The sequence below is a fragment of the Vigna unguiculata genome, chromosome 8, assembly GCF_004118075.2.
Source record: "Vigna unguiculata cultivar IT97K-499-35 chromosome 8, ASM411807v1, whole genome shotgun sequence".
Lineage (NCBI taxonomy): Eukaryota > Viridiplantae > Streptophyta > Magnoliopsida > Fabales > Fabaceae > Vigna > Vigna unguiculata.
This window is the reverse complement of record NC_040286.1, coordinates 23,160,665-23,177,799: the sequence shown is the minus strand read 5'-3', so window position 1 is coordinate 23,177,799 and position 17,135 is coordinate 23,160,665. Positions and strand designations below refer to the sequence as shown.

At 29.7% G+C, this 17,135-nt stretch overlaps 1 protein-coding gene across 3 annotated transcripts; it reads left to right on the top strand.

Moving 5' to 3' along the window:
• The first annotated feature begins 12,400 nt into the window (after positions 1-12,400).
• Positions 12,401-15,755, top strand: LOC114194179 (F-box/kelch-repeat protein At1g22040-like). Of its 3 annotated transcripts, none has more exons than XM_028084271.1 (2): positions 12,401-12,503; positions 14,070-15,755. In XM_028084271.1, the coding sequence occupies exon 2, from the start codon at positions 14,081-14,083 to the stop codon at positions 15,524-15,526; it is 1,446 nt and encodes a 481-aa protein (XP_027940072.1). In that variant the 5' UTR covers positions 12,401-12,503; positions 14,070-14,080; the 3' UTR covers positions 15,527-15,755. The 3 variants fall into 3 exon arrangements, with proteins under 3 accessions (XP_027940072.1, XP_027940073.1, XP_027940074.1); XM_028084272.1 differs by having other exon boundaries at positions 12,405-12,503; positions 14,049-15,755; XM_028084273.1 differs by having other exon boundaries at positions 12,413-12,503; positions 14,098-15,755.
• The last annotated feature ends 1,380 nt before the right edge of the window (positions 15,756-17,135 follow it).

The window sequence follows — 17,135 nt, the reverse complement described above, 5'->3', positions numbered from 1 at the left end:
TAATTCATGTTCCTTGTCGATTTACTCATTCGTATGAACTTAATTCATGCTTTCACATTCCCAATATAGTAGCAAAGTAAAACAAAAACTTAAATAAATCTACTAATGGCATGCTCGAAACTTGAACCCAAGTCCCTTCAACCTAATTAAGTGCTCTAAACCACTTAGGTTCACGTTGTTTCTTGTCTAGGATTTATCAAAGAACTCTCTTATGGTAGTCTCAACTCCTCATTTCTTATACTCTATTAATTATTAATTTTCATGAATTTCTTGGATCTCACAGATATAAATTTTAGGACACGTTATATAAAAAAAATATCTTAAAGTTGTTTTCTTTCACTAAATTTCTTAACAAAATATTTTCAATTTTGAAAATTATGTCTCTTTAGTTAAGATAGATTAATGAAATATGCATTTTTAAGGACATAAGTACATTCAGCCATTGTCATGTTGATAAAAAGATGAAAGAGTATTTATTACTCCATAAAGAGTATTAAATTTATGGTTAAATTACCCTTTTGGTCCCTCTATTTGTCATGAAATTTCATTTTGGTCCTCACGTTTTTCGTTGTTTCAATTTGGTCCTCATTTTCTTAAAAATGACTCAATTTGGTCCTCACCGTTAACTTTGACCAAACGATGTTAAAATCAATACCACGTGTCAATTTATGATTTTTTTGAATTTTTTTAATATTTTTTGAATTTTTTGAATTTTTTATTTTTTTTGGATATTTTTTCTTTTTCACACGTGTCACTTCACGGTTGTGCCACGTGTCAAAGTGACTCAATTTGGTCCCTATATTTGTTTTTAGTATCAATTTAGTCCCAATTTTTGTAAAAATGAAGCAATATTGTCCTTGCTCAAATTGACACTAAATTTACTTTTTTATAAATTTTATAGTGATATTCTTACTAAAATTAACGTTTTTATTAAATATTTCTATAAATATTTTAAATTAACTTTAAATTCTACACAAAACATTAGACTTTAATTTTGTTTTGAACTTGAAATTTAGTTCCTAAATTTATGTGTGACAAGTTATTTGATTTTTAATCTTTACCAAGTTTGTATAATATGATACATTTGATGCCTTTATATATGATGACAAAATTGTTAATTTTTGAAATTAAGTTTGGGGTTTAACTTTGTTTAATAATAAAACTAAAAAAAATATTTAAAAATATTTCTATAAATATTTAATAAAAATGTCAATTTTATTAAGAATATCATCATAAGTTGTATACAAAGATTAAATTGAGTCTCAATCTAAGGAGGGACAATATTGCTTCATTTTTACAAAAATTGAGACTAAATTGAAACTAAAAACAAATATAGGGACCAAATTGAGTCACTTTGACACGTGGTACAACGGTGAGATGACATGTGTCAAAAATAAAAAAAAATTCAAAAAAAAATTCAAAAAATTCAAAAAAACCAGAAATTAACACGTGACATTGACTTTAACACCGTCTGGTCAATGTTAACGGTGAGGACCAAATTGAGTCATTTTTAAGAAAATGAGGACCAAATTGAGACAACAAAAAATGTGAGGACCAAAATGAAATTTCATGACAAATAGAGGGACCAAAAGGATAATTTAACCTAAATTTATTCATGAGCCCATGGTTTTAGCCCCTCTTTCACTTTGCATTTCAGCCACCCTTTTCAACAAACCCTAAAATGGAGGTGCAGCAAACTAGCGGCGGTAGTGAACCAGCAGTGACAGCGAACTAGCGGAATATTGTCCGACGGGGAAGAAGAAAAAGAAAAAAAGGCAAGCATTTTGGCTAGGTTGCAGGGAGAAAGAAGAGAGAAATGGAGTTGTTTAGAGAAATGGAGACTGCGGCGGGGAAGAAGAAAAAGAAAAAAGGACATGCATTTTGGCACCGGTTGTCAATCACCTGAGGCCAAATATGTGAGTTTTTGGCTTCGATTCTCCGCAACCGAGGCATATGCTAGCTTTTGGCACCAATTTTTTATCAACCGAAGCATAACACCGTTTTTGGCTTCGGGTGTTCTGTGAACCGAGGCATAAAAGTTGGGTGGAATTGCAAAAATGCCACCGCGCCATTATATGCTTCAGTTTTTTGATAACCGAGGCATATAAGGCGAGTTAAAAACAATAATTTGCACTAGTGTCATGACTATCAATTTCTTCAGATAAAGGAAAAGACAATGAGAAGAGTTGAAGTTGCTTATCAATCATAAATGATTTCAAAGAAAACAGCTTTCTTTAAGAGTCTATATGAAGTCATTCAACACGAAGTAGAAAGAGAGAGATCATATTATATATTGCTACAATGCTACAAATTTTCTAGGTCAACAAAAAGTTTTAAGAACATTATTAGTGTTCAATTTAACAAGCTAGAATAAAGTGAGTTTCAACCTTATATACCTCAACAAATGATGATGTTCTCTAGCAAGCAAAATGTGATCATTCATCACAAATCATAGTATCTTTTTATCTTACCTAGAAGTGACTATTTAGGAAAGAATACTCAGTTATTAGTCAAGAGTGGTTGATGTTTAAAGAATACTTGATTAGGCCATAAATGGCTTGTGAAAGAATAATTAGTTTAGTCATAAGTTACTTGTGGAAGAAATACTTGAACAGAGTTAGCTAGGAGTGGTTGGGAGCCAAAAGTACTCATACTAAACCACAAGTGACTTAGGAAAGAATATTTGTTTGAGTCATGGGTGACTCAAAAAAAGAATAGTTAAGAATGTGTCAGGAGTAACTTGGTAAAAGAGTACTAAAGGAGTTAGTTAGGAGTAACTACTAGCCAAAACAATACTTGAGGGATTGGTTAAGAATGACCAGAAGCCAAAACAATATTGAAGGAGTTAGGCAAGAGCGACTACAAACCTAAATAATACTCGCTTTCACATAATTAGTCCGTTGAGTAAAATTCAACCAATTGATTAAGAAATATTCTTAAACTTGAATGTCAGAGTTCAACTCAACATCCAACTAAACCATAACCACCCATCAAATAGAACATTCACCAAAAATAAAAACCTTTACCAAAATCTCAACTAGACCCTCCTAAAAAAAACACACCCAAACCAACCCACCCAATGTTTCTACCATGTTTGTCATTTTATTACTCTTTTGTAATGACAAAAGGAGAAAATTTGTATATACATTAGTTTTTCTTTAGCTTTTTTTCTTTTAGACTTACACACACACTTTATTTATTTTTTATGCATAAGACTCCAAAGGAGCTTTCATGTTTACACTCTTGTATTTATATATTATAATATATCTTTATGTGTAGATAGACAAACATGTTTTAAGAAAACATGTAAAATAAAACCAACACATTCTTATAAGCTTGTCTTATACGTTTTCCTCCAAAGATGTCTAGTTACATTTGCTTCCATCTTATCACATAAATCCCCAAAAAATGTCTAGATACATTTACTTTAATCTTCTTATCACATAAAAAAACTTTGATCACATCTTCAAAACACAAAAAGTAAAGCATATATAGATAGATGATTAGTGATGGCAACAGGGCGGAGCGAGGACGAATTTCGCTATCCCATACTCATCCTCATAGAAAAAATTCATCATCATCCCTATACCCAAACTCAATGGGTATCAAACTTTTATGTCATCCCCATCCCCACCCGATGACGGGTATATACGTGTATCCATACCCGTACCAGTTTTCTTCTTATTTCAATGTTAATTAATTATTTTTTATAAAAAAACAGTAAATGAAACATAATATTATCAAATATTCAATATTAAGTGGAGGTTGTTTCTTCGATATTAAATATTTTGAAAGAAATTATAATTATATACATTCCAAATTAGAATAACAAATAAAATTTCATGAGAACTAAAACAATTACTAAATTTGCAAACATTGATGAAACCTAGTTGATAAAATTATTAAAAATATTTAAAAATAAATATAAAATAAAAATAAATATTCAAATTAAAATATATGTCAAATGTATGTTTACTTCAATTTTTTAAATTATAATGAATCTTTTTTTATAACTAATAAAAGCTATAATACATCACTTGATCAAAATAGAGCAAAAAAATAAAAGATTAAACTAATAATAAAAAAAATTTCGCATAGATCTTGTATCTTTTGAACTTCAATATATGTTGGATGGTGATAAAAAAATCATGGCAATTATATTAAATTTTTATATTATAGTAAATAAAATTTATTTATACAATTATAATGACAAAATTACAGTATGATAATGAGTTAGAAAATAAAAAATAATTATATAAAATATATCAAAATATTATTCTACATGAAAAAATAAGCAACAAATAAAAATATTAAAATATTGTCAAATGGGTGTCTTAGAAACAATTTGAGAGACTATTGAATAAAATCGCACAAAGGAAACCAAATATACAATCAAAGGTATGAAAATTGTTTTAGCAAAATAAAAGAGTTTTTCAAATGAAATACAAATTAATAATAATAGAGTAAAGAAGATAAAATATTTATATTACCTAGTAAATGAAGGTATATGCTATTGAACAGTTAAATTGAGAACGTTAAACATTCTCATGTGAAATAAAAATATACAATAAAGAAAATATTAAAAAATAGTAGAAACATTCAAATGTAATGCATAAAAAATATTTAATTGACATATATCAATTAAACATAATTACATAAATGTTATGATAAGATGAGAAATATATGGGAGATGCAAATGAATTTTATGAAAAATCAAATAATTAGAAGAAATAAAAAATAGAAAGTATGTAGTAATATATATATATATATATAATTTAAATGGGGACGGGGACGAGGTAAGATGAGGACGAGTATTATGGCGGGTACAGAGACTTAGACGGGACGGATATGTACATCCTCATAATCATTCTCAAACCCAATTGAAGAAGTCGGGGATTTCTCATACCTATACTCATACACAGTCAATGCGGAAATTCTCTGTCAAAACGGAAACTGGTTCAGACAATAACCACATGTACAAGTTTATTTGTCATCCCTATAAATGATGATAACAAATTTTGTTAGCACAAACTAATATTATTTTTATAAAGTTTTTATAAAGATATTAATAATTTAGTTATATTATTTAATATGTTCAGATTTCACGGAAAATGCTTTTTACCAATCAGAATTTTACACTTAAAGTTCCATGTTTCTTCATTCATTACAACACATTCTATTCAACTTAAAAACAATTCATTTTTTTTCAATATAGTTAATTATATATCAGTTTATATATAATTGATATTTATATATTATTTAAATGCAGTTATTTAAAATTTATAATTAATATAGTTTTTTAAATATTAACTAATATACTATTTATATTCATATATTATGTAAATATAATTATTTAAATATTAATTAATATATTATTTATCCTCTTAGTCAGATTTTCTCTATTCGTGGTCTTGCAAAGTAAGTTCTTTTTTTACTCCTAATGTTATTCATGTATTGGTGAGCATAATAAAATTAATAGGTTATGAATCTTGACTCCATTACTCTGTTATAATATCAAAGTTATAATTGAAATATAAATTATAAATTATAAATTATAAATTATAAATTATAAATTATAAATTATAAATTATAAATTATAAATTATAAATTATAAATTATAAATTATAAATTATAAATTATAAATTATAAATTATAAATTATAAATTATAAATTATAAATTATAAATTATAAATTATAAATTATAAATTATAAATTATAAATTATAAATTATAAATTATAAATTATAAATTATAAATTATAAATTATAAATTATAAATTATAAATTATAAATTATAAATTATAAATTATAAATTATAAATTATAAATTATAAATTATAAATTATAAATTATAAATTATAAATTATAAATTATAAATTATAAATTATAAATTATAAATTAAAATAAATTATAAATTATAAATTATAAATTATAAATTATAAATTATAAATTATAAATTATAAATTATAAATTATAAATTATAAATTATATTTCTTTTTATATCAAGTCTCAAATTTGCTTGATAACTAAGATTTTTATCAAGTTGAATCTCGGATTCCCTTCATAATTAAAAATATTAAAATTTCAAATTTTAACTAATCATCTCAAATAGTCTATTAGAAAGAACTACATTATCCTTGATTTTTCAAATGAAAATAGAGAGGAGCAAGGTACAATCTTTGTCAGGCCAAAATAATAAAAAATAATTTTGTTTTTCATCTTTATTATTTTGTATATGCCTTTATTTTGTTTAATTTTTGGGGAACAACAAATATTTGAAAAATCTACTTTTATCTTGCATACTTGATTAAAGAGAACCGTCTTAGGACAGACATTGTATGGTGCTAATACCTTTCCCACACTTAACTGATTCCCGAACCCAAATTTGGCTTCGAAGAGTATTAATTTTTTTAAGGGTTTTCTATAGTTGCCCATCATAAATTATGGTGGCAACTACTTTGTATCTTTTAAATTATTTTCATCGTCCCGCCTTGATTTCAGTTACGATAGTATGTTTCCATGTGCATATGTTTGTGTGTGTTTGCGTGCATGTGTGTGTTTGCGTGCATGTGTGTGTGGGGGTGTATGCTACAAAGTACAAACATGGCAATTTTTCCACGCGTCCCACTTCTAAAGCGTCTTGTTGACGACACATGCACAACACAATGTCTGGCATAGTTTGTTGAGTTGGATACGGTAATGGTGACATGTTAGTTTTAAAATGGTTAAAATGCCAAGAAGGGGGGTTGAATTCGCTAGTTAAAAAATCAGGTTATCTTTAAAAGCTAAAAACCCTCTTTTATTGAATCAATTGGATCACCAAGTTAGGATGCAAAAACTACTGAACAATATACTTTCAGTCGATCAAAAATAGAGTTAATCGATTGATTTTACTAAACAGGTTTTGTACTGGTATAATCAACCGATTGAAACAGAAAAACAATCGACTGAAATAGTGGAAAAAATGCAGAAATGCAGATTCGAGATTTGAACCAAGAACAATGCACAAGAATGATCAAGACATGTTCTAATTGATTATGCAAACATGCTCAATGCTGCATATATCACCAAAACACGCAAGAATATGAAAAAGATTATTTAAACTCAAGTTCTTTAAACTTTAAAGGATTCTGCAAGAGAGAAGGGATAGAGAAAAGATTGGATCACAAGATTTTTATACTGGTTCACTCATATCTGAGCTACATCTAGTTTGTCAAGGCAACCTGAGCCTAACTTTGTACTATTTCAAAAGATTTACAAAGTTTCCACCCTTACACTTTCAAAATAAGCCAAAACCACACACAAGACTCTTGAATCACACAAGAATCACACCATTACAGCAAAAACCCTCTTGTAGACCTGGAAAACCACTAGGCACACACACAAAGCTTGAGAAAGATCAAACCTTAGTGGTACCACAACCTTGTCTACCACAAACCACCTTCTCCAAGCTTCATACACAAGCTAAAAGCTCTAAGAATTGATCCAAGATCAATCTTCAACAGCTGTAGTCTGAATGATCACGAAAGAGAAAGATATCCCAAGTTTCCGAAAAGTTTCGCGCTAAAAAAGGCTACAATGTCTACAATGTGAATTACAAACATCAAGTATTCTCTCCTAATGATTAATCCATGTGAATGGTGCGCGTTCAAGACATGATCAACATGAATCCCATCAAATCTCCTTATCTTCATCAATGTAAGCTTGATTCCAATGGTAATGACTTCTAAGTACTTCAAAAAGCTTCATCAAATCTTCACGAGACACACCACCTTGGCTTTACATGTCAACATGACACGGTCCATTCCTTGGACACTTGTGTCACTGAAGAATCACACCAAAATGCCCTCAAGCATCAAAATCATAAATAGGTTTAGCACGAAAGAAACTATTAGAGGCCTAGGCATAATAGTAATGCATGTGATACACTTTTCGATCGACGCCCCTCGAGCAAGACTGGGTAAAGGAAATATTACAATTTGGGGGAAGGAGAATGAAGGCACTGTGTGAATTTGGAGAAGGAAAACGAAAGTCATTATGTAAATTTGGAAAATTTGAGGAAAAAAAAACGAACAAGGGAAAGATGAACGAGTCACGGTGTGAATTTGAGAAGAAGATGGATAGTATGTGAATTTGGAATTTGGAGGAAGAAGAACGAAAGTATGTAAAATTGGAGAAAAAAAAAACAAAAGTTGTGAGTGGGCCGACACACCTTATTGTGACGGAAAATTACGTTTCGACAAAGTTTATAAAATTTATATAAATGAAATTAAAAAAGATTACTTTTTTATTTTTTTAACCAAAATAAAGTAATAAAATAATACTTTTTTACATTGATGGTTTGTCAAAATTGTTAAATTTTTTGCTAAACTATCATTTTCTCTTTTGTGAACTAATCAAAAAGGGTTTTTAAAAATTTTACTCCCAAAACATAAAGTTTATATATTATACTATTAAATTGGATTGGAAAAGTTTAACTTTCTTAATTTTAGTTTAATTTAAATTGCTTGATTAAAAGTTCTAGTTTGTCGAAAATAAATGTTTGTTTATAAATATTTATTTAAGTTTATCTTTTTTTAATTTATTTGCATTAGATTTATTTTTAATTTAAATTTAAAATTTAAATTGTGATTTATATAAAAAAAATTTGTTAGATTTTTTTATAAATGTTTATCTTGATTTGTTAAGATTATGAAGTACAATCAGTGGAATGATTTTTATTTAAATATTTATTTTTATTTGTTAGAATACGAAATATAATTGATATATATATATATATATATATATATATATATATATATATATATATATATATATATATATATATATATATATATATATATATATATATACACTATTGTGTTTGTGTCTTATATTTTTATAATTTAATTATATATATTTATATATATATATATATATATATATATATATATATATATATATATATATATATATATATATATATATATGTGTGTGTTTTTGTTCAAGTCTGAATTTCAATATTTGTGTATGTATATGTGTATATACGTGTGAGTGTATTAGAAGGTCTGAAGGGACCATGGCTCCCCAAGATTTTTTAATTTTTTTTTAAATATTACTTTTTAATTTTTTAAATTGATTTTCCTTTTTTTTATAAAATATAGTATTTAATATTAATGAATAATAAAATAAAAATTAAACATAATAAAAAATAATAAAATTTATTGGAATATTTAATATTAACTCTTTTTTTGTTTTTTGTTTTTTAAAAAGAAATAGAAAGTTAGATATAAATTCATTCTCATGTTCTTAGTTCTCATCTGTTCTCTTTTAAGATAAAAAAAAGGTAACTCTCACCCTTCTTTTGATAGGACTATATAAGTTTGATATTTAGTTTTTTTTTTCATCTTATGAGTTTTTGTATATTCATTTTTTTATGAATATAAAAAGAAAAGTTATGCCCTATATACTTTTTCATAACCATTTCTTACATGTGACTTGATTATCATATTTTTTAGTAGTTACGTTGTAAGGCTCACTTATGTTCCTGCCCTAATTTTTAAGGGCCTATTCTAATCAGATGGGCCTAAAGGTTGGTTCATAGGGTGCCAAGGCCCTTAAAGTAGCCTAACACTCCCATTTTGCACTCACTTGCAAAAATCAGTGCCTTACTCCTCTCTATTTTCCCTAAAATAGTGCTTTTCTAGGGTTTGGTCTCTAGTCCTCTGTCAAGTTAGCTCAACCCTGCTCTACTCCACGTAAGTTGTTCTTTAGTCCATACTTTTTCTCCTTCAGCTGGATTTTCGTAGTTCCTATTAGAGGTTCACAATAGTAACCTCGTTTTCATTTTGTGTCACTATTCGCAACTCTTAAATCTGCTCTTGGAGTTGTTGTATCCGTGGGCTTAGGTGTCGAAGCCTTGTACTAGCTCTTTCCAAGTAAGGGAAGCTAGGGTTTTGGTTATTCTTCGATTTTATGGTTGCTATAGTCTTGTTTCAAGATATTGTGTCTCGTCTGATGTTATGCTTGCTTGAGAAATGCAAAACCCTTCCTTTAGTTGTGAATATTTTTGTGTTGGTTGCGTGAACAATGGAGGAGATATGATATTCTCGCCCAAGCGAGTGGGTCTCGCCTAGGCGAGAGTATTAGAAACCCCTCCTAGGTGTTGCACGAGTTGTCATTCAGGCGACGAGCTCCAATCTTGAGCGAGAAGCCATCTCGCTCAGGCAAGGAGGTCTCGCCTCAGCGAGAGAACGCGATAGCGCCACTGTTTCCCTTTTCGAGCCCTCGCCTATGCGAAAGGAGCTCGCCTGAGCGAGAGAACCCTATCACCTGAGCGAGACCTTTCATCCTAAGCGAGGTTTGAGCAAGAATGTGCGAGGACTTGTTTTATTCTCTGTTCTTGGGTGTTTGCCACTTGTTTTGATTATATTACTCTGTTAAAACATGAATTGGGTGGATATGTATGAGTGAAATGGTTTATGGGTTATAATTGATAAGTTTGACATGATTTTGGCATGTGACATGTATGGGATAGTTGGTTATGAAAGTGACATGGGATTAGCATGAACAATGGTTTTATATTGGTTGATGGAACATGATGTTGGTGTGGTCAGGACGTAATTTCATGATAGTTTCGTAGTGGTGCCTCAATGGTCAGGACGTAATTCCTTGAATCTCTAGGTGAGATCTCATGGTGGTGCCTCATTGGTCAGGACGTAATTCCACGATGGTTGCGTGGTGGTGCCTCATGGTCAGAACGTAATTCCATGACTCCTATTAGTGGAAGGTCATGGTGGTGCCTCATACTTAGGACGTAATTCCACGAAGTTCGTGGTGGTGTCTCATTATATAATTTAGTAAGGATTCAAGGTAAGGATTGCATCCTGACACTCTAAAGAGTCAGTTAGTCTCACGTAGAGCGTACTGACTCAAGTGGTGAGAGTAGCAGGAGGCCTTAGATCTTTGAAGGCTAACCTTATGAGTGGTAGGGTGAAACCCATTGGCAATTGGCTCTGCAGAGCAGTAGAGGCCACCACAAGTGCAAGCATCCGGTGAATTTGACTAATTACATGTATCCGAATAAGTCGTGTCTTGAGTCTTAGTGTATTGTTTGTGAGTCATCACATGATCGGTTGATGTATGTATCTTTAACTGTGAGATTGTATGAAATTGTATAGAAAACATTTTTCTACTCTAGCTTACCCTTTCTGCTTGTGTGTATGTTCTATGTGTGATTTTCTCTTTTTGCGATGATCATAAATTTATTGATGTGAGCAGATGCGAGAACTTCTCGTGGCCAACATGATAATGGAAATTCCGCTGCTTAGTTCATCTTGAGTTGGATTCCGCTTCTTCGAGTTTCTTTTAGGGGCTGTGGCCCATGTACTACATTGCTTTTTGAGCCTTTATGTTGAATACTGCCAAATTTATATCCTGTTTTGTATTGGCATCGTGGTATGCCTAAGTATTTCATCCTATGTCATTTGAATATCTGTAAGGAGTGACATTATACTCCATGACTTTACTTCTTATATTATTTCATTTAATTAAGGTTATTATTTAAATGGGGTGTTACACACGTCTCTAAAATTTTTATTAGATTTTGATAAATTATTTTTTAGTCTTAACTTTCGTTTAAATAGGCATATTGATGTAAAATAAAATAATAGATTCAGTTTTTTGTAGAGTGATAAAAGGGAAAATACCTTTGAAAACAAAAATAATACAAATTTAGTTTTTTACCTTTTTTCAAGCATGATACTAGAAATTCAATTGTTGAATTAGAGAACCATTTCTTAAAATTCAAAGTCTTATAAGTGAAAAGTTTCATATTAATTCTTTTGAATTATAGACAAAATGTTTCATATTAATTCTTTGAAATTTATTATAAGAAAACATACTCAAATATAAAATATACAGAGAAATAGATAAAATTAAAAAAACTAATTTAAAATGAGTTTTATATCAAACACAAAATATAAAATAGATGTAATTAAAAAAATTAATTTATCATTACTAATATACTTTTTGTTATATTAATGATAATAATTAAATATATAAAATTTGAGTATATTATTTTAATTTTTTTAAATTTTTTATCTTGATGCGTCAGTGAGGCTGTACAAGTGTGAATATGTATGTAAGTGTATGTTTATGTGTATCTGCATTTGTATACATGTGATATGTCTGTATATTTGCATGTGTATACGTGTGTATGTGTGTATATGCATGTGTGTGCGTGTCCTTGTGCGAGCATGTGCCTCAATCTTCTATCTTACGAGATGTAGTTGAAGAAAACATGAAATGATTTTGAATAAAATATCAGAAAGCATAGCAAAAAGACAAAATTGAAATCAAGGTGTATGATAAAAGCTTCTGTACAACAGTGACATCTACTTGAAATATAAAATGTATTTTACTTTACTTTTAATTATTTAAATAGATAATGATTTCTTAGTCACACTGACTCTAACACCACACTTGCCAGACCGAGGAAAGAAGCAACTGCCAGTTCCTTCCAATCTGTAAATCCTCTTTCTTCTTCTTTCGTCTTTCTTCTTTTTTAATATTAATCAGTTATACACCTCTCTCTCAGTTTTAACCCTCTATTTTTCCTTAGTATTATTGATTTCATTTTATTTTATGCTTGGTTGGTCTCCAAAATTTATAATTGTGTTCTGCTCTTCGATTTTATGGTGCGATTGAAAAAAAAAAGTTTGTAGGTTCTGGAATTTGTGATGTGCACCCTTTCAAGCTTTTGTTTTTTTTCTTCGGTGGATTGGAATTTTTCTTCAAGCATGTTCCTTCACTGTTTTGGTTGGGTTTATTTTTGTCATTTTCTTAAGTTAATTCTCCAAATAGACGAGAGAAAGAAAAGGGTGAATTGTGGGGATGGGGAAAAAAAATATCGAGGTAGTTTCAAAATTTGTGATTTTTGTTTATTTGTTCATTACAATTCACATCTGGGTTCTCTACGATCTGAACAGTTTTTGTTTTGCGAATGTATCACGTTTTTTTGTATTATTAATTTGGTTGGTGAAACTCCCTAGTAACTGCTTTAATACATACCTATTATTTTAGATTTGAATTAATAATCTTAAATAGAAGGAAATGAACACTCGTGAAACCAAGCGAAAAATGTGGTTCTTGTGAAAAAGGGGTTGTGTAGACAGGGTTCACGGATGAGTAGTGAGTGGATAAACCATTACCCAACTCAATATTCTTTTTAAAATAAATAGATTATATTATTAATATTTAAAAGTGAAGTAATTAGTATTTTACAAATACAAAAAGATGAAATTGAATAATAATTATATTCGGTTTGCATTGAGTCTTCTCGTTTGAACTAATCTGTAAGAGAGTTTAAGTTAAATTGGGTGGAGTTTGAGTCTATTGCGAAAAAAATAAATAAATTACTTTTTTAGTCCTTTAATTTTATAAAAAAATCAATTAAATTTTTAATTATTTAGTTCAATTTAATCTTCTAATTTTATAAAATGATTTAATTTGATTTTTTTCATCAAATAAAGAATTAGAGACTAAATCGAATCAAATCAAAATGAGGGTCTAATTGAATTTTTCATTAGAGGATCAAAATAAGATTTTAACAAAAAAAACTAGTCCATCTTTTATGCAATGAATATCCCTATCTACACTCCTATACTTTGGTTACTTATGTATGTCATTTTGAGGTGAGAAAATCTCATATTGCAGATGTTATTATTCTGTTTCATGAAAGATTATGTTCTGTTCTTCAATTATGTTTTCTTGTATGTAATTTCCTAGCCTCAGGAAGGTCGAAACTGCAACTTAGAATCATGCAGTGTTGTTATCAAGCTATGTGTTGTTGCATAGTAATTCGTATGTATGACGTTTCTGGCTATTTTGTTCTTATCGTGCTTTGTCTCACTGTTAAAGATGTTTGGTAGATGGATGCTTTTTATTTCCTTTCTGAGTTGTTTCTGCAGTCATTGGCTTGCTCTCTCTCTCTCTTTCTGTGCTTATTTGTTTTCCTACACATGTTGGATGCTTTAGTTTTACAGAAGCTAGGCCTGAGTCATGTTTTGTAGAATGTTGGCTATTTGATGCAGATATTGTGCTTATGGGTTCTTTGTTTAGCATGACTAATACCAAGAGCAATCAAAGTGAGCCTAAGGAAATCTCTTGTAATGAGACCTGCAAGAGGCAAAGAATGTCAGCAGCCACAGCTGAAGAATGTCCAAGGCTTATTCCTAATCTCCCTGATGAGTTATCCATTCAGATTATTGCTAGACTTCCTAGAGTTTGTTACTACAATATAAGGCTGGTGTCTAGGAAGTGGAAAGCAACTATCATGAGTTCTGAATTGTATAAAGTAAGGAAAGAGATTGGAACAACCGAAGAGTGGCTATATCTGCTGGTTAGGGATATGGAAAACAAACTCTTATGGCATGCTCTAGACCCGCGTTCCGGAATATGGCAGAGACTTCCGGTGATGCCCAGTGTCGTCGATGTAGAAAATTCTCGGAAGGGTTCTTCTAGGTTTTGGATGTGGAACATGGTTGAAGGTATCAGAATTGCTGAGATTATCAGAGGTCTTCTTGGACGGAAGGATGCACTGGATGACATGCCTTTTTGTGGTTGTTCCTTTGGAGCTGTTGATGGATGTCTCTATGTTCTGGGTGGATTCTCTAAAGCTTCAACTATGAAATCTGTTTGGCGATATGATCCAATACAAAATGTATGGAAGAAGATTGATTCTATGTCTACAGGTAGAGCATATTGCAAGACAGGAATCTTAAACAACAAGCTTTATGTTGTTGGAGGGGTTAGTCAAGGTCAAGCAGGGTTGATTCCTCTTCGGTCTGCTGAGGTTTTTGACCCTTTTACTGATACATGGTCTGATGTACCTAGTATGCCATTTTCCAGAGCTGGAGTGCTGCCTACAGTTTTTCTGGCTGACATGTTAAGGCCTATTGCCACCGGGCTAACCTCGTACAAAGGGAGGTTATATGTTCCTCAGAGTTTGTATTCATGGCCCTTTTTTGTTGATGTTGGGGGAGAAATATATGATCCAGAGACAAATTCATGGATAGAAATGCCAAATGGAATGGGTGAAGGATGGCCAATTAAGCAGGCAGGAACAAAACTGAGTGTTGTGGTGAATGATGAATTATATGCTTTTGATCCTTCAAATTCTGTGGATAATGGAAGGATCAAGGTGTATGATGAAGGAGAGGATGCATGGAAAGTTGTTATTGGAAAAGTCCCTGTATATGACTTTTCCAATTCAGAGTCTTCTTATCTGTTAGCAGGTTTCCATGGAAAGCTTCATTTCATTGCAAAAGATTCCAAGCGTGATATTGCTGTTCTGCAGGCTGTTCCATGCAGCAATTTGGATTATTCAGCATCAGCCTCAACCTCAACACCTCCATCACCCAAATTCATGGAGGATGATGAATTGTTCATAGATTCGGCTGCAGAAACAGATACAGTTGTTTGGGTAGAAGTTGCCAATAAGAGTTTTGGACAGGCTGAACTCATCAACTGCCAAGTTATTGATATCTAAACTCATACCAAGCAACAAATCTCACAGTCAATATCTCAGTTTACTGTAAGTTATGCATCGTAATAATGAGTTATGTAATAGTTTCTATTTAGTTAGTATTACTATGAGAAGTAAATGGGTTGCATACTTTTGCTTGTTGCTAGGAACTCAAATATAATAGGTTAAATTACATATATGGTCTCTATTTTGGTTCAGTCAATCCAATTCTATAATTTGATATTTTTTTGAACTAGTGATTGTCACATGTCACTTCTTAATTTATTTTGTTTTTTTTATATATTTTAATTTTTCAATTTTTTAATTTTTTTAATTTTGTTTAATTGTTATAAAAGATGTCCACATGTCAACCTAATAGAATGTCATTTGTCAGAATTCATGTTTTATATTCAATTTAATTCGTGTATTCGTTATTTTTGTTCAGTTTAGTCTCAGTTTTTTTAATGGAGTAATTTTGTTCCTTTCTAAATGGAGATCAAATTTAATTTTTATATGAATATTATAATATTTTATTAAAATTCACATTTTTATTAAATATGGTTGGTTTAGACTTATAGTTAGTTTAAAATTACAACGAAAATGTTAAGAATGAACATTAATATTATTGATCTAAAATTTTAAACTAATTGTAACTCTAAACCAAAATTATTTAATAAAAAATTTTAATTTTAATAAAAACATCATTATAACATTCGTATAAAAATTTGTTCTTAAGTTGGAGAGGGACAAAATGGTTCTATTTTAAAATAGATTGGGATTAAATTGAACACAAAAAAAGAATATAAGAACAAAATTAAATATAAAACATTGATTTTGACATATATTATCATGTTAAAATGAAATGTTAACATATGTAACAAAATTAAAAAAAAATTAAAAGAATAACAAAGTGACACGTAACTATCAGATTATCATTAATTATTTAAACGGAGTTAACAAATTGAATAAAAAAAATAGGACTTAATTAAAAAAAATATTAAAACTAAATTAATAAAACTAAACGAAAATAAGGATTAAACGTGTAATTTAACTAGTATAATAAAAGAAAATTAGTATTCAACTACTCATTTTCTACAAGAATTAACATTTAAATATTTAGGTAATGTTACTGGCAGAAATTTAACTTGCCCATGACATTAATACTTAGGTTCAGAATAGCTTCTAAATGATTCAAACTGGGAATATAACTGACGTACGTTTTACTGGTGTCTCTACTAATTTAGAGCAAGTTGAATTACGCATTTATTTCCGAATTCTGACATATAATGAAACCACACAAAGTGTATGGTTTTTTAGTTTTATTTATGTTCTTGCTCAAGCGATGATATGCTTGAATCTTGGGATTTTCATAATGAATTCAAAATCCAAGTTTTAAGAATATCTAGTTGGTTTCATTATAGGGTTACTTGGTCAAATTGACAGAAATCTGGTGGAAAGAGCTTAATTAGAACTATAATTATGGTTTAAGTGTGATGAGAGAGATAGATACTCGTTTAATGTTAATCGAGATATAAAACGTAGAAGTCAGATTCTAATGAGGCTTCTTCATCTCCATGACTCCTTCACATCAGTTGCAATGGTGAAGAATATAACAAGCATGGAGGTTTTTGAA

Bases quoted from the DNA above. Each gene is read 5' to 3' on its own strand.
- LOC114194179 (XM_028084271.1), top strand. From the start codon at position 14,081: ATGGGTTCTTTGTTTAGCATGACTAATACCAAGAGCAATCAAAGTGAG.